This window comes from Hemiscyllium ocellatum, chromosome 47 (genome assembly GCF_020745735.1).
Source record: "Hemiscyllium ocellatum isolate sHemOce1 chromosome 47, sHemOce1.pat.X.cur, whole genome shotgun sequence".
Taxonomy (NCBI): Eukaryota; Metazoa; Chordata; class Chondrichthyes; order Orectolobiformes; family Hemiscylliidae; genus Hemiscyllium; species Hemiscyllium ocellatum.
The window spans coordinates 6,578,092-6,601,090 of record NC_083447.1 but is presented as its reverse complement, the minus strand read 5'-3'; the positions used below and the strand labels follow the sequence as shown (position 1 = coordinate 6,601,090).

General features: G+C 40.6%; 1 protein-coding gene across 1 annotated transcript in view; it reads left to right on the top strand.

Annotated features, from left to right (window-relative positions):
* The first annotated feature begins 9,987 nt into the window (after positions 1-9,987).
* The window catches only part of LOC132836598 (NF-kappa-B inhibitor beta-like), a 32,056-nt gene continuing 19,044 nt past the window's right edge, over positions 9,988-22,999 (top strand). The window contains exons 1-4 of the mRNA XM_060855983.1: positions 9,988-10,646; positions 19,611-19,716; positions 20,006-20,246; positions 21,596-21,684. Coding sequence (XP_060711966.1) covers positions 10,189-10,646; positions 19,611-19,716; positions 20,006-20,246; positions 21,596-21,684 — 894 coding nt within the window. The 5' untranslated portion in view covers positions 9,988-10,188. The remainder of the gene's footprint in view (positions 10,647-19,610; positions 19,717-20,005; positions 20,247-21,595; positions 21,685-22,999) is intronic.

Below are 22,999 nucleotides of genomic sequence, written 5' to 3'. Positions count from 1 at the left end.
CTGGTCTCCTTCCTATCGGAAAGATGTTGTGAAACTTGAAAGGGTTCAGAAAAGATTTACAACCCTGTTGCCCGGGTTGGAGGATTTGAGCTATAAGGAGAAGTTGAGTAGGCTAGGGCTGTTTTCCCTGGAGCGTCAGAGGCTGAGGGATGACCTTATAGAGGTCATGAGGGGCATGGATAGGATAAATAGACAAAGTATTTTTCCCTGGGGTGGGGGAGTACAGAACTAGAGGGCATAGGTTAGGGTGAGAGGGGAAAGATATAAAAGAGACCTAAGGGACAACTTTTTCACACAGAGGGTGGTGCGTGTGTGGAATGAGCTGCCAGAGGAAGTGGTGGAGGCTGGTACAACTGCAACATTTAAAAGGCATCTGGATGGGTATATGAATAGAAAGGGTTTGGAGGGATATGGGCCAGGTGCTGGCAGGTGGGACTAGATTGGGTTGGGATATCTGGTCGGCAAGGATGAGTTGGACCGAAGAGTCTGTTTCCATGCTATACATCTCTATGACTCTATAAATATGAGATCTATTATTTTTAAACTGTGTCCACTAATTCCAGTCTTTCCCAGAAGGGGAAACATCTTCTCAGTATCCATACTTTCAGGATCTTGTAGATTTCAATAAGATCACCTCCCATTCTTTTACACTCCAATAGATGCAGGCCCAGCCTCTACAACCTTCCTTCTTAAGACAAACCTCTTCATCCCAGGAACGAGTTGAATGACCCTTCTCTGCACTGCTTCCAGTGTAGAGGAGTGAGGTGGAGAGAAAAGGATTTACAGAACTTCAAACAGGGTTTCCAAAGCAGGGGTCAGGAACTCAAGTCGGGTCATGAGCTGAAACATTGAAATCACGAGATCTAAAGCAGCATGGCTACTAGGGAGCTCTGACAAAGCTATAACAGCTGTGGAGTTTTCCTCTCATTCTTACAGTGATCAGTCAGGGGTCATTGATGTTTCTCCAGCCCAAAATGGGGTATCAGAGGGGATAAGTTTGGGAAGATTTGGCTGAGGGCTCAGACGTCTGGGGGCATGCCCACCAATAGTGGAGCAATTAATTGTTTTATTCGAGGTATATGAAAACAACACGATAAATATAGGAAACAGGAACAGGAGTCGGCCATTTAGTCCATCCAATCTGCTCCACCATTCAGTATGATCACGGCTAAGCATTCAACTCGGTACGCTGAGTCAACTTTTTCCCCATACTCTCTGATTCATTCAGTCCTATGAACTATATCGAATCTGTCTGGAAAATGTTCAGTGTTTTGGCCTCAACTGCTTTCTATGGCAAAATCAAATGAGAGTCTTCTGAGGAAGTCATATCAGACTCAAAGCCATAACTCTGTTTCTCTCACTACAGAAGCAATGATGTGGAGGTGCCGGTGTTGGGCTGGGGTGGAGAAGGTCAGAAGTCACACGACACTTGGTACTTTTCCTGACAAAGGGGCTACACTCAGAAAGCTTGAGATTTCCTTTAGACTACAAACCGGTGTCGTGTGACTTCTGACGTTCTACAGATGCTGCCAGTGCTACTGAGTTTTGCCAGCATTCTCTCTGTTTGTTTCAGTTTTGCAGCATCCAAAGTTTTTGCCTTTATTCTGTCCCTGCCCCTCAGTAAATCCTGTTGCTCATTCATCACTAATATGACTGAAAACTGGACTTGCTAAATGTAGCACTTCCTCACTGGGAGTGCTGGACTGGGCTATGGATTCAACTGTCTGCGATGGTGCGTACACCTCCTGACTCAGAGGTCAGATAACGACTCTCTACGTGTTCCGTGACACTAGCTCATCGTACATGACATCAAGGAACTCAGAGAAAAGGGACTTCATTAGAGGCATAATCTTGCAAAATGCTAGAAATGAAATGCATCACTATATTTCACAACTCATTGTCAAGTACGGGTCAGGAATGGGAGTGTCGCCTTCACAGTACATATATGTGAAGGAATTCAGTTTGTAAGTTTTTCTTGGAACTCAAGATAACCATTATTGCATAAGCAGAAGCTAGTTTTCAGTTATTGTCTATTTTGATGTTATTCAATAGAGCCCAGTTAAAAACTATAGGATGATGAATCATGGCTGGGGAAGGGATTATCTCACATTATATCATCAGTGGCTATTGCTATCTGCTGTCAACACAGGACTTTTGCCCTTTTAAGGACTCAACCAAGTTACAATGCAATATCAAGGAACAATGGAGCACAGAAGGATGCCAGAAGTCACAAGTGTATAGGAGCAGGACCCTGCCTTTCGTCACCTCCCCATGCCTCCACTGCCAGTCAATATGATTGCATCCACTCTGACTATGGGCTCAACTCCACTTTTTTGCCAACACCCCTAACCCTAAAATGCCCTGGTCGAACAAAATTCTGTCTAATGCAGTCATTAGTATATTCATTGACCCAGCATGAGAAAGAAAATCAATGTTATTAGGTCTGGTTATTTTCTCTCACTACTCCTTGTGGGATCTTTCCAGTTCTGAGGAAGGGTCACTTGACTCGAAACGTTAACTCTGATTTCTCTCCACAGTTACTGCCAGACCTGCTGAGCTTATGCAATTACTGTACTCCAAAAAGTACAGGTCCAAGCTGCTCAACGATTTCTCATATGTCAAATCCCTTCATCCCTGGAAATCAGCCATTCAGTCCATCTTGCTTCTGATAGCCCTTCAAATGAGCGATCCAATTACACTCACTCTTGTGCTCTTTTGCCATAGCCCTATACTTTGTTTCTCACTTTGTTTAAGTTTTTATTCAATTCACCCATTGAAAGTTCCGACTGAGCCTACTTTACCCTCTCCAGTAGTGTGTTTTAGATCATAATAGTATGCTGCTCAAAAAAAACTCCCCCTTTCTTTCGGTCTGTTTGTGTATGTTTTGTCTCAGTTGGCACCACTTTGCATAAAACCACCGAGAAACGAATGAGCATCCTGCCTTCAAAAAACACCTCAGTGCGATCATTTTATTTCTGAACTTATGTGGGTGCGACATTGAGTGTATCTGCTCTGTGCCGCCCACTCAAAACTGCCTGTACAACTGCAGAGTTTGCAAAAATAAAATTCAGCCCGCCAAATAATCCATCCTTGCAAGTCTCCTCTTGTCCGCAATTTGCCTTTTCGACACAGGTGGGGTGAGGTAAGGATATGCTGCTAAGTGGCTGAGTTTGCCTTCACATTACAACTCCCTTCCACTCACTACACCCTGTCACTCAGTGGAGCTATGCAAACTGGAAATGATGCAGGTTTTATGGACTGATGAGAATAACCCATGACAACTACCACTTAGAAGGACAAAGTCAACAGGCATATGGGAAGACCATTCCCTGATAAAATTCTCCAACAAATCATCCCAACTTGGACATATATCAGCATTCTTCACTGTCTCTGGCTCCGAATTCCTAGAAGTCCCTCCCTAACAGCATTGTGGGTGACCCTACACCAAATGGACTGCAGTGGGGTTCATGATGACAACTCACCATCACCATCTTCTCCACGCCAAATTCGGATGGGAAATAAACACTGGCTGTGGCAGTAATGTCAACATGCTGTGAATCAATTTAAAAAATACAGAACTTAAATTAGAAAAATTGGCAAAAGTGGCTCATTGTTTATGCCCTACGCGAATTTCCCCAACCTTATCGACATATCTTTCCATTCTTTTCTCCCTCTTGTGTTTATACAGCTTCCCCCTTCTGAGTCTGTCTCTTCAACTACTCCATGTGGGAGTGTGATCCATGTTCTTACCAGAAACATCAACTTCTCCACCTCCTGATGCTGCCTGGCTTGCTGCATTCTTCCAGCCTCCTGCCTGTCTACTCACCACAATGTGGGCAGATTAAACTCCTGATTGGATTCATTTGTGACTATAATTTATACTGTATCTGTAACCCTGTAAGTCCCCAGCACTCCTTCAAATCCTGCCTCTTGAACATCCTTCTGATTACCAGCATCAGTGTTAGTGTTTTCAACTGCCTGGGCTTCTAAGCTCTGGAATACCCTCACTAAATCTCTTTGCCTCTCACCCTTCCTTTAAGATGCATTTCACCTACCTCTCTGACCAAAATTTGGCCATCTTACTGACTTTAAGTATTTCAATATCAAGTGTTTTTATTAATTGCCTTTGGCATGTATTATCAACTTAAAAGCTATATATATACTTATGGCTGTTGCATTGTTAATGTTATTCCATCTACATCCATCCTATCGAAACTCATTTATAATTTGAAAGATCTCTATCAGATCACCCTGGCCATTCTCTTTTCTAGAGAAATAAGCCCCAAGTGTATTCAGTCATTCTTGAAAGTTATAAGATCTCACGTCTGTTATCGTCCTTATAAACCTTTATGTTTGCACATTCTCCACTGAATCACTATCTTTTCATAATATAGTGACCAGACCTTTGCACTGTACTCCAAGAGTGGTCCAATCAATGTACTAAGTTAAGCATAACTTTGTAGTTCTAGATATTGTTTAATCATAGAGTCATACAGCACGGAAACAGACCCTTTGGTCCAACTCGTCCACACCAATCAAGTTTCCCAAAATAACCAGTCCCACTTGCCTGTGTTTGGTCCATATCCCTGAATCCCATATGATCTAATTTTACGAATCAGTTGACCATGCAGAACCTTGTTAAAGGCTTAACGAAAGTCTGCAGACAACGTCTATCGCTCTGCCTCATCTTTCTGTTTGGTCATATCCTCAAAAAAACTCAATTAAGTTTCCCACAAACAAAGCCATGCTGACCATCCCTAATCTGTCCTTTCCTCTCCAAATGCATTTAATCCTATCTCTCAGAATTCCAGTAAAAAAAAATCACACAACACCAGGTTATGGTCCAACAGGTTTATTTGGAAGCGCTAGCTTTTAGAGCGTTGCTCCTTCATTAGGTAGTTGTGTGGAAAACCATCTGATGAAGGAGCAGCGCACTGAAAGCTAGTGCTTCCAAATAAACCTGTTGGACCATAACCTGGTGTCGTGTGATTTTTAACTTTGTACACCCCAGTCCAACCATGGCGTCTCCAAATCATCTCAGAATCCCCTTCAATAACTTACAACCTCCGATGTCAGACTCACCAGTAAGGCTTCTCCTTGCAGCCTCACTTAAATAAAGGCACAACATTAGCCACCCTCCAGTCCTACAGCACCTCACTTGTGGCTAATGATGATACAAATAAGTCTGCAAGGGGGCCCACAATTTCTTCCCTAACTTCCCACAACATCCTGGGACACACTTGATAAGATCCCAGAGATTTATCCACCTTTATGTTGTGACACACCTCTGGAGTAGATGGGACTTGAAACCAGGCCTCCTGGCCCAGAGCTGGGGAAACACCACTGTATCACAAGAGCCCTCAGATAAAGGGAGCAGGTGGAACCTGAACCCGGGTGTTCAGACTCAGCGGTATACTGCACTGCATGAACCCTTCAATATTTTCAATCAATCATTCAGATGTAATATGATACACCTCTGGTGCAAATTAAATTTGAACCTAGGCCTCCTGGATCAGTGGTAAGGACACTGCCACTGTGCCACAAGGACCTTAGGATTGTAATTCTATGCCTGTAGAAATTAACACCAGTGCTTTGATGGCATATTGATAACCTTGTAAACCTTGTAAAGAGGTCACAAAATCCCACAGCTGTAATGTGTAAGTCAGTATTTGACCATATATGAAACAGTGGAAAAGTGAACAATGAAAAAGGTCAGACTTCTAAAGTCTGTCCCATTGATAATATGACATGTCCCAAGCCTGAAATATAACTGTGACTTTATAATTACTTTTCTGTGCCAGGCTAGGCAGAGGAAAACTTGTAGAGTTACAGTAATGATAAACATGGACTATTGATATTCAACTTACATCATCTTGTTGTAATAACTGAGACATCTATAACAAAAATGATTTTAAAAAATGATTGTCTGAAAATGGCTGTTGTCCCCTGATGACAGATTGTGGCAAATCTAGGGAATCCATACAGAATACACAAAATTGGTGACACTGAAATTCCATTTAATCTAAAGACATTGAAATCAGACAATTGAGGTAGAGTCAAGAGTATCTCTTGCTTAATTCACACTTGAATAATACTTTGCATATTTTGGACATTAAAGAGTCCCCTGCAACTATCCAACTTGGAAAAACAATGAAATTAGACTCCCAAATACACAAATTGACTCTATTTCAGCAGCTTTGAAGCAGCAAAGGGGAAGGAAAAATGGATTCATATTCACAGAACCTTTGTTCTTTTCTCCACTTCCTGCCCCCACCTCTCTCCCCAAGCCTTATTATCTCATAAGAATATGGAAAAACACCCATCCACTAACAATTTCAGGATTCTACAAATTTCACTACTACTGAGGAAGAAAGACAATAGCTAAACAGGCATGCACTCAGGTTTAACTCTCACAATTAGATGTCCCTAAGAACTTTAAACTGCATCTGTATATCTTCCTGTAGCTAGTAGATACCCTCTCCACTACAATTACCTTTGTTTGAGAGTGTGCTTAATGTCACACTTAATTATTTTTTCTCAGGTTAGTAGATAGTAGAATTGCTCTTTCTTTCACTCAAGAAGATATTAGTAATTATATTTTCTAGTGAATTACATTTTAATTGAAGTGTGATGGTCGTGAGCAAAATGAGAAATAAAGGATATTTGAAGTGCCTGAATGAGATGGACTTAAAAAGAGGACAGCTGAGTCCCCCTCCTCATCTAGTCATAACAATGAAAGCATAGGAATTAGAAATAAGATCAGGAGTAGGCCATTTGACCCACTCATGCCTGCTCCATCATTTGACAAGACAATGGCTAATCTGATTGTGGCCTCAACTCTACAGTTTTATCTCCTCCCAGCCTCCACTAACTTCTACCTGCTTCGGTAGTCAAAAACCTATCGACCTTTGTCTTAAATACAATGGAACTTGTATCCAACCTCTCTGGGGAAAGTGATTTCCACAAACTAATGATGCTCTGAGAGAAAATAATCTTGCTAATCTTCATTTTAAGATCTTCATTGTGAGATACCACTGTCTCCCCTAATTTTAGTCTCTCCCATTAAGAGAAACATCCTTTCAGTGTCCACCCAGTGAAGTCCCCTGAGGATTTTATGTAGTTCAATATGATCACCTCTCATTTCTCTAAACTTCAAGTTTGAAAATTTGAAATAATCCCAGATTCTGCTATTGAATATGTGCATGTGAATGTGGGAGCCAGTGACAGCGAGCATGGGCACGTTGCTCAACTGACATAGCACTCAGTAGTGAAGTAGTGTTGTGGTATTGGCTGAGTGTAGTAATCCAGGTTCATGTTCTAGGGGGGACAGATTTAAACATATCATGGCAAATGGTGACATTTTAATCAATGAAAATCTTAAAAGCCAGCTGAATGAGTGCCATTGTTGATTGTTGTAAAAACCCTGAAATAAAACAATGAACTGCAGATTCGAGAAAAGCACAGCAAGTCAGGCAGCAACCGAAGAGCAGGAGAATTGAAGTTTCGGGCGTGAGCACTTCATCGGGAAGCAGATGTTGCAGGTACAGTCATATAGCACGGAAACAGATCCTTTGGTCCAAACAGTCCATGCTGACCATAATCCCAAGCTAAAGTAGTTCCATCTGCCTGCGCTAGGCCCATATCCCTCCAAATATTTTGTCTTCATGTACTTAACCAAATGTCTCTTAAATTTTGTAACTGCACCTGCATCCACCACTTCCTTTGGAGGTTCATTCTACATATGCACCACCCTCTGTGTAAAAAGATTGTCCCTCACATCTTTTTTTAGATCTAACCCCTCTCACCTAAAAATATGCCCCCTAGTCTCAAAAGCCCCCATTCTAGGAAAAAGACACCTGCCATTCACTATATCTATCTGTATCTATCTGATTTTATAAACCTCTCTAAGGTCACCCCTCAACCTCCCACACTCCAGTGAAAAAGTCCCAGCCTATCCAACCTGAAATATCCAGATATGAAGTAAACTGCTAAATAAAGGTCACTTAACTGTAAGCGTTAATTCTGCTTTCTCCCCTTAGATGCCACCAGACCTACTGAGTTTCTCCAGCAATTTCTCTTTGTTGTTGTAAAACCACATCTGGTTCACTTATGTCTTTTAGGGAAGGAAATCTGCTGCCCTTATCCAATCTGGCCTATCCGTGACTCCAGACCCGTAGCACTGTGATTATCTCTTAACCACTCCCGACAATAACCTTATAAGTGTTAATTCTGCTTTCTCTCCATGGATGCCACTAGACCTGCTGATTTTTGTTTGTTGTAAAATCCCATCTGGTTCACTAATGTCCTTTAGTGAAAGAAATCTGCCATCCTTACTCCCAGAGAGGGGACACACCATGAGGACCCAATTGGTAGGGAACCACGGGAGACACTGCTTGAAGCAAAGAACAGATAACGGTGACTGGAGCAGTAAAAGTTGAACTGGAAGACCGTTTCTCGGTGAGGAGACATACTGTGAGCGTCTGATTGGTAGAGTACCTCAAGGAGACCACCCAAAAGGAACCAACCCAATTCTGTAACCCTATTAAAGGTTCAGCTCCTTCTGCACCACACTGATTGAGCTGCTCAGAGGGGTTTAGTACATTTGGATGTCAGAACTGCTAGACTGAGATTCAAATACTCTTGAGTCCAGATACATGGCCTACCACTTTTCTCTCTTTCTATTTTTAACCTAATATCTAACTGCCTGTCTTATCTGTCAGGTTTAAGTGCCGGCTTGGGGGAAATGGGGAATTTTGGGCTAAAAGTCAGGATATTTAGTTTGTGGTTTTAATAGTTTGTATCATTGCTATTCCTAGAATTTTGTAAAGTACTTCTCATTAGTAATAAAAAGTTATTCCCATTTTACATAAAACAAAAAGTGTCAGGTCTTTGTAATAAGTGTAGCTCAGGGACAGTAAATTGAGAGACATGTTAATAGGTAGGATTTGTTGCAATAACTAATCTTTCATCATATGTTACGGACCTGCAGTTCTCTACTACTTGTTTGTCCGTGTAGTTAATGCAGTGTCCGTGACACTGTACAGCTGTAGCACACCATCCTGCTTCGTAAAGTCCAAAACGTGCAATAACAGCAACATTCCACATGCCTTCCGAATCACTTGCTGGACCTGCGTACAAATGTTTTGCATTTCATGGGCCATCTTGATTGCTCACACAGAAAGAGGAGTGATGTTATAGGGCTCTATAAAATCATGAGAGGAATAGATAAGGTAGAAAGCCAACAGCTTTTCTCCATGGTAGGGGAATCTAAAACTAAAGGGCATAGGTTTAAGGTGAGAGGGGAGAGATACAAAAGAGTCCAGAGGGACAATATGTTCACAGAGAGGGTGGCCAGTGTCTGAAATGGACTGCCAGAGATAGTGATGGAAGCAAGAACAATTTTGTCATTTAAGAAACATTTGGACAGGTACGTGGTTGGGATAGATGTGGAGGGATATGGACCATAAGCAGGCAAATGGGATCAGTTTAATTGTGAAAACTGTGCGGCATGGGCAAGTTGAGCCGAAGGGTCCATTTTCATGCTGTAGACTCGATGATCAATGATCCCTATGAACCGATCTGGCCTAAATGTGACTCCGCTGGCCTTTATGTGACTCCATATCCACAGCAACTCTGTTGTCTCCCAGTCTCCACATTGGCATTACAAAGCCAGTCCAATCAAGATGCAATTAGAGATGGGCAAATCAACACTCCCGTGAGTGATTAACAAAAGGAAAACTCTGTCTCTCCCTATATCTGATCCGTTCAGCTTCTCCAGTACTTTCTGTTTTCTTTCCAGATCCCCAGTGGGAGTTTTGCTCAAGTTGTTGTTGTCGTCGACAACAAACAGGACTACAATTACCACAGACCCTTGCGGTGGGAGCAGCGTCTGCGCATGGGCGACGTGTCTCCCGCACAGGGACCTGCCAGGAAAGCGCAATCCGATTGGTCCCTGGCCTAGCGGGGAAATTCCCTTCAGACGAAAGGGTAAACAAGGTGTCGGCCATCTTTGGTGCAGCGTCCGTTCCTCCTCCGTGACTTTCTTTCACTTTCCCGTTAAAGCCGCTGTTCCGCGGCGAGGAGGATGGCGGCTTTACCTCATAGATTTCGCTGATGCGTTGAGCTCTGTCCTTTAGAATCCTGTTCGAAACCGGATTTTCATTACCACGGCTGGACTCCGGAAAAAAAATGGAGGTGGCCCCGCAGCTGTTAAATGGCATCGCATCCAAACAGATGACCAAGCTGGGCACTGGTAAAGTGGCAGCGCCGTGGGGTGGTCAGGTTAAGTCGGACAGCATGGGGCTACCTGCTGAGATAGAGGGCGATGACTACTACGACAGTGGCATTGGCTCCCTCAGTGAGCTGCAGGTCAGGCAGTTCAACGAGTTGGGTGGCGTTGACCAGAGTGTTGATGGTGGGGAGAGCAGGGATGGCATGGGGCAAATGTCCCCAGGCACCGAGCCTGACATCTGCCTGTCCACCCAGAAGCGGTCAGAGACAGGTGTTGGCCAGATCACCCAGGGCATTGAGGATGTGAAACTGAGTGGCACTGGTCAAATCACCCTGGGAACAGAGCTGGGCACTTCCCAAGAAGCAATGGATGAGTTGAAGGAATTGCGCCACTATCGAACTGAAGACATGGACTCGTGAGTACCTGTTGCATGAGGGGTTAATTAACTGTCAACTGTGGGTGGGCATTGGTGGTATGGCATCGACTTAGCTCAATCATTCCCAAGTACAGTTGCGGAAACACACCTTCAACCCACGTGTTGCTTTGCCCAGTACCAACAACTTGCAGCTGAGTTCAATAAACTTCTCTGGTGAATACAAAAATAATTGGCACGAATTCAAAGACTTGTCTTTTGGTGCATTTAAACCTCAATCCAAAGACTTGAGTGCAAAAATCAAGTTTGATCCATTTCCATTGCAATACTGAGAGGGTATTGCAGTGTCAGAGGTATTTCATCTTTTGGATGAGATGTTAAATCAAGGATTTTATGGTGCTATTTGGTGGAAGAACATGAAGTGTGTCCCTATGGTGACTTGGTCAACATTTTACTTCCTCTGCCAATTTCACTGAGGAAAAAGATCATTTGGCCATTGATTATTTTGTGGGATCTTGCTCTGTGTAAAATGCCTTCTGCATTTTCCTCTTATACAGTGACTATCTTTTGAAAGTGGCCCCGTGGTGCTTTGAAATCTGAGGTGATGAAAAATTTTACACCAATTCAAGTTGCTTAATTCCCCTCTCAACATGTTCCTAGAGGCAATCCTATCTGTAACACTCAACTCAAACAGATTGTTTTCTATGACATACATTATTTTTATATCTACTTGAATGTTCAAAGAAATAATGTTATTTTTAGACAGCATTATTATTAAATGGACTGCAGTGGATCAAGAAGGCAGTTCTCAATGGCAGCTAGCTATGGGCAATAAATGCTAGCCAGCCAGCAATGCACACATCCTGTGAATGAGTAAAAAGCATTTTAAAAAGTATTACGTGATGTGCTGACTGAAACACAGGCTTTTCTTTCATTTGTGTGACCTTTGCTTTGAATTAATCACTGTGGCTGAAGTGATCCCATGTGAAATGTGATAGTCTCTGTTTAACACACTCTTAGGTCTACAGCACCAAATTTCCTTTTGATGAAAATTTCATTTTTTGACTGCAAGTTGACTATTGCAGAAATGTCACCCTAGTGCAGTTAGAAGTGGTGTTGGGGCTCAGACATGTTTCTGGGCTGAGTAGAGGAGCTTGAATCTGCATTCTTATATTCTGGGAGTACTTAAAACTCACCTTGACTGCACAAAATTACTGAAATTTAAACACCCCTTGTCTTGAGGAATGTCACTTCCACATTAAATCAGTTTTAAAATAGAATACTGCAGAGACATGAATTATCTGATGCATATCATCTCTGCTTTAAAAATCACTTCTCCATTAGTAGCCATGACCTTAAGTTCTGGAATTTCCTCCCTAAACCTCTCCGGTACTCTACTTCTGTTTCCTTTTTTAAGGTGTCTTTTGAAACATAGATCTTTGCCTGAGCTTTTTTCCTAATACCTCCCTGTTTAGCTCAATGACAAGGAATATCTTATTTTCATCTTTTGATTTACTACATTAAAGGCAGTATATAAACACAGGTTGCTGTTAGGAGCAGATCTTTCTCTCAGACTGTTGTCAGGCCCACACACACTGCATGCAATCTGAGAATCTGTAGTTTTCCATTCTGACATCCCTTTAAATGCAGCTGTTTTTTTACCAAGTTCTGCAAGGTGATGAAATAATAGAATAAAGAATATATTTGTATTTATATAGCAACTCCTCATGTTCTCAATGCATTCCATCAAAATTCACAGCTCATTGATTATATTAACATGTTGTTACATTGGCAAAATGGCAGGAAAAAAAGCACCGATTGGATAGCTCCAAGCGATGGGTTAATACCCACACAGAACTCTGAAACTTAAGATTGTACATAAGAAAGAGTATCCTGGATCTTGTACATATTCACTGTTAGGGAAGCAGTTAGGGCCTTGGTATACTATCAGAAAGGTGTAGAACCCCCTCAGTCCTGCACTGAAGTGTCAAGCTAGATTTTCTGTGTTTACTTTTTATGGATAGGAATGTACAAGGTTTTACACTGTTTCAACGGGCAATAATTACAAGCTATATAAATGTAAATCTTGACTTTGTCGATTGCAGTGAGGGAAATATTAGCATGTGACATTTCCTTATGTTTGGCACATCTACTCATTTGGTCACCAGCTTTTTCTTATACTTCTTGTTGATGCCTTTATTAGAATTTCTATTTTAAAAATGACCCATCATCTTATACCACTTGACAAGCCACAAATGCAGCTCCTGATAACCAGATATCTTTGCACTATGATGGGATTCTGAACTTAGACCTGGCTTCTGTGGGCAACATAAAGAGAAATCCACTATTTTGTGCTGAAAAACCATCAAGTAGTACTGGTACCAATAACTGTCAGAATGAGTAGTATTGTTGATCATGGCAATTTTCTTAATTTTTACTTGATTTCTGGGGCCTCTTTGTAATATTCTAGTCTCTTTGTTGCCTGTTTCACTTGTACTTGGAGAAATACTTTTGAAATGTGAAGCATTGTTATATTTAAGGAAAGTCAGATTGTCAGTGCACATCCAAGGTTCCATGACCTGCTGAAAGATATCTATCTAAATACTCCATTTTAATGATAATGTTTAAGGAGTAATTATTAATTTGTTTGAATTTCAGCCTTTCACCCTTAGGGCAATCATCCTTCCCTAACCTTTTTCTTCCCTGGTCCCTCATCCTTGCTGTCTCATTGGTAAACACCCTTTGAACCCCCCCCCCCCCCTTCCAAGTTTTTGACATCCTTCTCAACAGATGCTCAGAATTGGACACTGGCCTGCAAATGGCACTTAACTAATGATGAATAAAGTTTCAGTATGACTTTTTTTTGTTTTCGTGTTCAATAAACCTTATAACAAAGCATAATTGTGGACTGAGGCTCGAGTCCATCTGCGTATCTTAGGAAGACAAAATCCAGGGTGTGCACGAGGGAGGGATTAGAATTGCATTCTATCTTGGTCATGTGAGCATTTTCCAACTGTGCATGAAAAGATCGCAAGTGAATGTGAGAAAATTATCAAATTATCACAGGAATGTCGTATAGTAATAGCTAATGTAGCAACATCAGGGCCTAAACGTGTTTGTTGCTGCCACCCATGAGCTACTATAATGTTTATTTAGTTTCTCATATTTGTTGAAAGTCAGAACTTCCCTTCTTATTACCTGCCGTGTACAAACGTACACAATTGCAACAGTTTGTCATAGCTAGTCTACTGTCTATTTAGTTCAGGAGTTTACCAACAGCTGACAATAGACGTAGGAACAAAAGTAGGCCATCAGGCCCATCGGCTGGTTTGTAATTCATGAGATAATTGTTGATATGATATAGAAAGTGCTGGAAAAACCCAGCAGGTCTGACAGCATCAGTGGAGAAAAAAAGTTAACATTTCAAGATCGTATGACTTCTGTTTGGAGATCGAGGTTGCGGTGCTGAAATAGCACAGCAAGTCAGGCAGCATCTGAGGAGCAGGAGAATGGATGTTTCAGGCATAAGCCCTTCATCAGGAATGGCTGATGACGGGGCTTATGCCCAAAATATCAATTCTCCTGCTCCTCAGATGCTGCCTGACCCGTGTTTTTCCAGCATGTGCAGTCCTCACTTTCTCCTGTTTGGAGATATTTCTCTCTCTACAGATGCTGCCCAGCATATGTATGTGCTAATTTGCTTTTATTTGACTGGTAATGATCATTTCCACTTTCCTGCTGTAACCTCTCAAATACTTGTTTCTGTAACTGATTGGAAATCTATCACAACCTTGAATGCATTTAACAACAGTCTTGCCAGCCCTCTGTGGGGGAAACAATTCTATAGACCCACTACCCCCTGGGAGAAAAGTATCCTCTCTCCTCTGTCTTAACCTGCTCTCAAATCCAGCAATTGAAGACTCCTCCCCCCCCCGGTTTTCTTTATACATGTATGCAGCTCACTAATTTCACTAACATTCACTTCATTACCCTTAAAATTTAGAAAGGCTGTTGTTACTACTGTTACTTCATTGAGGGAATAAATTCCAAGTGAAAAGATAAACAAAAAATTGGCATTACACTGACTGGGTCTTTTCTGCTGTGATTGCTGCCTACATCAAGCACAATGTTATGCATATGTATGTTAATTTTCAATCAAGACCAAAATGTTGCCATTGGACTTTTTTTTTGGATGTTACTCAAGCCTGCCTGCAGCAGGAACATCTGCTATTTGGAAATTGGCTAAAGATGAAATGAGGCAGGGATTGAGGGAGTTATATCCACCTGCTCAGTTTTAATAAAACATAGTCAGCATAGAGGAGTTAAAATCATCCCCCTTGGTACCTTGTTCTGTAAATAGCTACCCCCTCCAAAAAAAACTTTCCAAGTTTATGTTCCCACTGACCTGTAAAGTGAGTTGACTTGCAGACTTTGTCCTGTAATAAATAATGTATGTAGGTTTATGGGGAAAAAATGGAAATAGGCATTGAAAAGCCCTGTTGCACGCATCTAAAAATTATTCAGAATGTTAATAATCATACACTCCATTCCCAATTTAAAAAAAATTTCACAACACCAGGTTATAGTCAGAAAGGTTTATTCAGAAGCACTAACATTTGGATCGCTGCTTCTTATCAAATGATTGAAGGAGCAGTGCTCCAAAAGCTCGTGCTTCCAAATAAACCTTTTGGACTATTATCTGGTATTGTGTGATTTTTTTTTAACTTTGTACACTCCAGTACAACATCAGCACCTCTAAATCAATCATTCCCAATGTTCTTTTCAGTTCCTGCTGATTTGCTGCTGGGGAAAAGTTAAAATATTTTGCTCAATAGCAATGTTAGAACACAGATTTCTTCTGTGTAATATCATATATGTATTTCTGCATAGTCAGAGCGAGAGCTTCCTTTCTACATTTTGTGCTAAATCATGATTTGTACCTAACAAATAGTGCCAAATGGCACAAATGTAAGATCTTGAGTGCTGTCAAATGACATATGGGTCTTCTATTTCATCAAACACCACCGAAGAACACCCTTAATTTCCCCTCCACTTCAAATTTATTGCTCCCCTCCCCCACCCTAGTATTATGTAATATTTAGTCAGATAGCTGTTTTAAATCATTGAGGTAATTTGATTGTAGTTTGCGATCCATGCTTTTAAAAAAGAAATGAAAAATGTTGTAGTTCTGTTCGCTGAGCTGGGAGTTTTTCTTGCAAACGTTTCGTCCCCTTTCTAGGTGACATCTTCAGTGCTTGGGAGCCTCCAACGAGCATCCGAGCTACAAATCTTCTCACAAACTTAGAAATGAAATAAACAGACAGTGTCTGCTTTGTTCATGAGAATGTTAATCTTGACTGGATTTGTCAGTTGCGGTAACTATCGAATGCAGCAATAGTCCTGGAATTTCCCGGCATTTGATAAATTCTCAGTGTACAGCTGGCTTTTTAACAACTTTGTGGACATTGTTCCTTCTAAAGAAATTGCAGTTAATTATCTATCTATGGCTAATATCGCAATGCATCCAGTGAAGGAATTCCCCACCTCCCTGCTCCAATTTTCTTTTCTCCTTCCTTGAAATGTGCTTCAGCCAGGATATTGTTTGTCCAGCACTCTGACCATCCATTCAAATGTCTTTTTCTCATCATTTTGAACAGGAAGCAGTGGCAAAGTTCTCTGACCTTGGAGTGTGCACCTAAACCTGATCCTTCTCCTGATTGCCCATATAATTGTATTTCTTAACAAGAAGCACTGGTCAGCAATCAGGAATGGAAATCATGCCTTATTTCGTACTTTTCATATCCCAGTGGCACTGAAAGCAATTCTTATGCTTTTCCTGTGAGTTAGTATGATGTAGTCTAGGGTTTGTCCTTGGACACACCTGCAATTCTTAAGCACATATTTCTGTGTCCTGCCTTGTTGCTGACATATTGGACAAATCTGAACTCCCGAAAGATATATTGGATAGTGCCAGTCCTTATATTTAGCACCAACTACTATCTACATTAAATGATTAGCACTGAGTATCATTGCTCTCCTGTTTTTATGCTTGTGCTCTGATAAACAAGGGATACATTAAGTATTATATCTTTAAGGTCAATCAATTACTTACTGTTGAACGTGAAGTAGGATTAGGAAATTTTCAGGTACTGGCCTGAAGGGAGCATTTATTTTCACAACAGTTAAACAAATGTTAATCTGCAGGCTAATTTTGAAAAATTAATTTTTGGAGATACTGTATGGTTGTTCTGTTATAACGTGCATTTCGTTAATGCAATTGATGAATTAGGAGCACTGTTTCTAAAGCTTAAATTTCTAAAGTGTGTATTGGTTATAATGCAATTCCTGCTTCATTCGTTTAAATGGTGCTGCTATTAAGCAATTTTCTTATTACATGGGATTGCATGAGAATGGAACTACCGCATTATAGCAGAACTGACTGTACGCACTTTGACCAGATAAGGATTTGTTGCCTCCTCCTATATGCCCATAAGATCATGCAGCCATGGTACTGTTTGGAAGGAAATATGGGTTACTGAACAGCAATGGTAAAGACGTGATAATATAGTCCCAGGTTAGATGATGTGTCATTTATAGGAGAACTGGTAGATTGTGTTCCACTTGTGTTTATTCTGTTGACTTATGTAATGCTTCGCCTAAGTTGCAGTAGTCATTCTGCACACTTTGCACTCTTTCAAAACACCATTGCCCATGGTGACTGCCTCATGACATGCTTTTCAGTGCGTTTCCGTCCATTGACTTCATCATTCCTGGCATCATTTGCAAGTTTTCGTGATTGTGCATCACTCTGCCTTAGCAGTCTTCTCCAGCCCAACGATTTCCAACAGTCCTATGGCCTTCTATTTCTTGTCTTCCTTGAGCTACGTTAGCCATACTTCCTATAATTCCTAAGCATCCCCTCTCCACCCATGTCTTGCTGATTTTCTATTCTTTAAAAGTGTCCTGAAACTTTAACTTTATAATGTTTCTGTGTTCAGTCATCTCTTCTAACTGCTCAACATTTGTTTCTTTAATTTCTCTGCAAAATGCCCTCAGATACTTTTTATGGCAAAAGATAGAATGCAAGTTGTCATAATGGGGAAGAGAAGCAGATTAAATGTAGCTTTTCTTTGATGCTTACTTTTTGAAAATGCTGATATCATTCTTGGATTGTAGATTAGTGAGTAAAAAGTGAGGTCTGCAGATGCTGGAGATCAGAGCTGAAAATGTGTTGCTGGTTAAAGCACAGCAGGTCAGGCAGCATCCAAGGAACAGGAAATTTGACGTTTCGGGCCAGAGCCCTTCATTCTTGATGAAGGGCTCTGGCCCGAAACGTCGAATCTCCTGTTCCTTGGATGCTGCCTGACCTGCTGTGCTTTAACCAGCAACACATTTTCAGCAGTTGTAGATTAGTGACAAAAACAATCTTAAAGGAAATTGAGGAAGACAGTAAGGAGTTGGTTTTTATACAAGGTAATATGTGGTTCATCATGAGCTGTGTAATAATCAGAGGCTGTTTGGCTAAGTGAGTTTCCTGCAACAAAGTCAAGCATGTCTGATTGACTCCTGTGGTGGTATTCTTTATTTCTGAGCTAGAAGGTTTTGGGTTCAAACTCCACTCAAAGAACTTGAGTTCATGACCAAAACTTGACACTTCCCTGTAGCCCTGAAGTTGTGCTGCATCATCAGTTACACTGTCCCTGAGTAACCAGAGGCCCATTTGCTTCTCTCTGGAGGTTGACCCAGGCTCTGTGACAAATTGAGGCAATTCATCTTAAATTGGAGCATGTTAACTCTGCGTCAGTTCGATATGATGTGTGATTAATTGCCAACTTCATTCTCAGAAAAGTGCCGACTTCGGTCAGTTCAGTTCAGTAGTTTCCAAATTAGTCATTTTGCCTACTCAATGTCTGAGGAAGGAGCTAGGAAACTCAGTTCAAACATATTATGGGATTTATTTGCATATAACTTGGTAATTTTTCAACATTGATCTGCCACATTAATACATGTTTTGCTAGCTAGTACTTGAAATTAAATAGATATATCACTTGACATGGTTGCAGTATTTCTCAAACTGGAAAATTCTTATAATTTTAGAAGGAGATAACAAGGTCTGATAACTTCTATGGTTGGTAGAAGATTCATAATTTAATTCAACCGTTTAGACTGCTGTTTTCGTAAAGGTACTTAAATTCAGTAAGAATATACATTAACTTAAAAAAGTGTCTAGAGTTGATCAGAGTCATCCAGCATGGAAACATTTGATCTTGGTCTGTTCATCAGTATTATCATGGTTCTGCACTTCCATATATTCCTTAATTTCTTTAGTATCCAAAAGCCTGTTGTTTTCTGTCTTGATTATACATTGAACTAAGCATTAACAATTCTCTGGGGTAAAAAAAGCCAAAAGTTTGCAATCCTTTCTGTAAAGAAACTCGCCCTCATCTCAGTCCTAAAGTAACAGCCTTCTTTCCTTCCTGATTCTAGACTCCCTATCACAAGTGGAGCAACCTCTCAACATCCACCCTGTCAAGCCCTTTAAGAATTTCTCACACTATATCACATCATTCTTCTTAATTCTAGGAATACAGCCTAGTCTATTCTGTTTCCTCCGACATGCTGCTTAACCCATTCAAGTGATCCTTTCTTGCAATGGCCTGAAGGCAAGTCTGTCCTTCCTTCAGTAAAGAGACAAAAGCTGTACACGATGCTTCAGGTTTGGGTCTTACCAAGGTCCAATATAATTGGAGTAACACACCTTCACTGTCATACCCTAATGCACTTGTGGATTAGAGCAGTTATGGATGAGGCACACTTATTGGGTTTGCTCATGTCATTTGCATAACAAGAAAAGAAACAAAAAGTTACATGGCATTGTTTAAGTACAGGTTGTTTTCTCTATGATTACTCCAAAGAGTTGTGCTGTATTTAATATATTTTTGAATAAAGCAGTCGTGTGAAACACCATGGGAGGTTGACTAACATTTATGAATTTTTTTTAAATAGGGCACTGCACCTTTCTGTCATCCATGAGAAAGAAGACTTTTTCGTCACTATTCTCTGCTATATAAAGGATGCTGAATACCTCAACCTGCAGAATGACTTGAACCAGGTGATTAGGACTGCACATGAAATATTAACTCCGCTTTCTCTGTACAGGTGCTGTCAGACCTGCGGAGTTTCTTCAAAATTTCTGTTTTCGTTACAGAGATGAGGCATTATGTGCTGCTGTTGTTTTCAAACATTTGGTTAGATTCTTTCCTGGTAACATTGCCTTATTATTCGTGTGTTGCACCTTCCTTGTTATTCTGCTACAATATTAGGAACATAAGTTTCTCCTCTGCACCCCAGTCTGCTGTCTCTAAAATAATTTAATATTTTTCCTCCTCCATCTCTGGCAGACGGCACTGCATTTGGCTGTGATCGTTAGGCGTGCTGATTTTGTGGAGAGGTTGGTGGTTGCCGGGGCAAACTTATTGCTGCAAGAGAAGGATGGGAACACTGCCTTACACCTAGCGTGCATGGAAAGAGCTACCAGCTGTGTTCATGTTCTCCTGTTTCATCATACTCTTGGTCTAAGGAGTTCCAGTCTTTTTGACCAATCCCAGGTCACACAGCAGCTGAATTGCTACAACTATAAAGGTAGAGTCTTTTTATTAATTTTTGATAAATCACATTCTGGTTAGAAGGGCAAACAAGAATTAACAAGGTAATGAAAAAAACGGGGTCCCTTGATGAACTGTTTGGCATAGGAGTTGTGCAAGTTAGACAGTTAGACCTGAATGTTTGATTCTGTGCTGAGTTAACTGTTTCAATTGGAGCTTTGATATTGACTTGAATAGATATAGGTTTTAGATGGGTTTAGTGCCCACTGTGTAGTGATTCCAACTGGAAAGTGTACACCAGTGTGACCCAAAAGGGGTAACCATGAGAAAATAAACATTGCAGATAAATGTGCAAGAAAGTCAAGATGGAAAGCAAGAGATTCTTTAAATATATGAAAAGAAAGAGAGTGGCCAAAGTGTACATAGGCCCCTGAGAAATTGAGGCTGGAGAAATATTAATGGGGAGCCAGGAAATGGCAGTGAATATGAAATAGGTATTTTGCATTCTTCTTCATATTAGAAGACATGAATAACATTTCAAAAATACTAAAAAATCAAAGGGCAAAAAGGGGAAAAGAAATAAGTACAAGAACAATCACTAGATATTAAAAGAAGTAGCTAAACAAAGCGTAATCTTTCACAAAGACGTAGATTCTGGAAAATTATCGGTGGATTGGATCGTTGCCAAAGTAATACTTCTATTCAGAAATGGAAGAAGACAAAAAAAATCTGTAGTGCAGTTAGCTTATCAACTATTATTTGAAAAGTGTTAGGATCTGTTATAAAGGATGTAATAACAGAGCATTTGAAAATAGATGATATGATCAAACAGAGTCAGCATGGCTTCATGAAAGGGAAATCATGCTTGATAAATTTCTTCATATTCCTGGAGGATGTATAAAGCAGAAGCTTGTAGATGTAATATGGATTTCTGTAACTGTTTGATAAGGTACAAGACATTGGATTGCTTAATAAGTTAAGAGACCATGATATTGGAGATAATATATGAGCACAGATAAAGGATTGGCTAACTAATAAAAGACAGAGTTGGATAAGGGAGACATTTTCAGAATAGCAACCTGTAACTCGTCAAGTACCTCAGGAATCAGTGCTGGCACCATAATTGTTTGCAATATATATAAATAGGTTGGGTTGAGGAGAGTGAAATTACTATAGTCAAGTTTGCAGATTACAGAAAAAAAGATAGGAAGGCAACTGATAAGGAAGACGTAAAGTACTCCTAAAATCTTGTATGCATCCCAGTAAGGAATCGACTACTTGAGAAAATTGGAGGGACAAAAGAGAATTATCAAATACAAAACCAAAGATAATTTTTATTTTAACAGGTATCAAAAATTAAACTAATGGATTTTCCTCTTTTTGTAGGACTCACGCCATTGCACTTAGCTGTCAAGGTCAATGACGTTCATATTGTCGAATATCTTCTGCAATCTAACGTTGATATAAACGCAAAGGCAAGTACTCTTAATTTGTTCAAACCAGGTTTTTGAGCCCAACTGCAGGGCTGCAAACGATTTGGTTTCTCTTTTGATTTGTTTTAAACAAAAGGGGACAGCCCCCGTTATAAAACTGATTTTTTTCTGTTCCCCACCTACTCCCATTTTAGGATTCTCCCCTCCCACAGTCCTCACTAAGTCCTCACTTTGTTGTCCTCTAAACAGCTGTGGTGCAGAAGCAGAGCGCAGACCATAAAGTGAACATTAACAGTGCCACGTGTTTATCCAACAGTGAACAAGAACACAATGTGCCTATCTAATTCAACCAATAGTCCCTCTCAAAAAACGATTAACTGGATGATTGTGTGTTTATTAGTCTACCGTCTACAAAATAGCTGCTCTGTTTGTCTACTTCGTAACAATGATTATGTTTCAAGTCTCATTCTTTTTGTTGATTGCATTGAATATAAAAACCAAGAGCAGAAGTTGGCCATCTGGCCCATCGAGCCTACTCTGCCATTCAATAGGATCATGGCTGATCTTTTCATGGCCTCAGCTCCACTTACATGTCCTGTCACCATAACCTTTAATTCCTTTACTGTTTCAAAAAAAAATCTACTGTGACTTTAAAAAAAATTATTGAGGAAATCTCAACTATTTCACTGGGCAGGGAATTCAATAGATAAATAACCCTCTGGGTGAAGAAGTTCCTTCTCAATTCAGTCCTAAACCTGCTTCCCCCTAATTTTGAGGCTATACCCACTTGGTCTAGTTTCACTTGCCAGTGGATACATGCTCTCTACTTCTGTCTTATCTATTCCCTTCATAATTTTGTATGTTGCTATAAGATCTCCCCCCCCATTCGTCTAAATTCCAAGGAATATAATCCCAGTCTACTCAGTCTCTCCTCACAAGTCAACTGCCTCAACTCCGGAACCAACCTAGTGAAATTCCTCTGCACACCTTCTAGTGTCTGTACATCCTTTCTCAAATAAGGAGATCAAAACTGCATGCAGTACTCCAGGTGTGGCCTCACCAGCACCCTATACAGCTGCAGCATAACCTTCCTGCTTTTAAACTCAATCCCTTCAGCAATAAAGTACAAAATTCCATTTGCCTTCTTAATTACCTATTCCACCTGCAGACTTAACCGTCTGTGATTCAAGCACTAGGACATCCAGGTCCCTCTGCACAGTAGTGTGCTGCAATTTCTTACCATTCAAGTAATAGTCCTTTTTACTGTTATTCTAACTCAAATGGATGACTTCACCGTTATTAACATAAATGTCTGCCAGACCTTTGTTTACTCACTTAAACTATCTGTGTCTCTTTG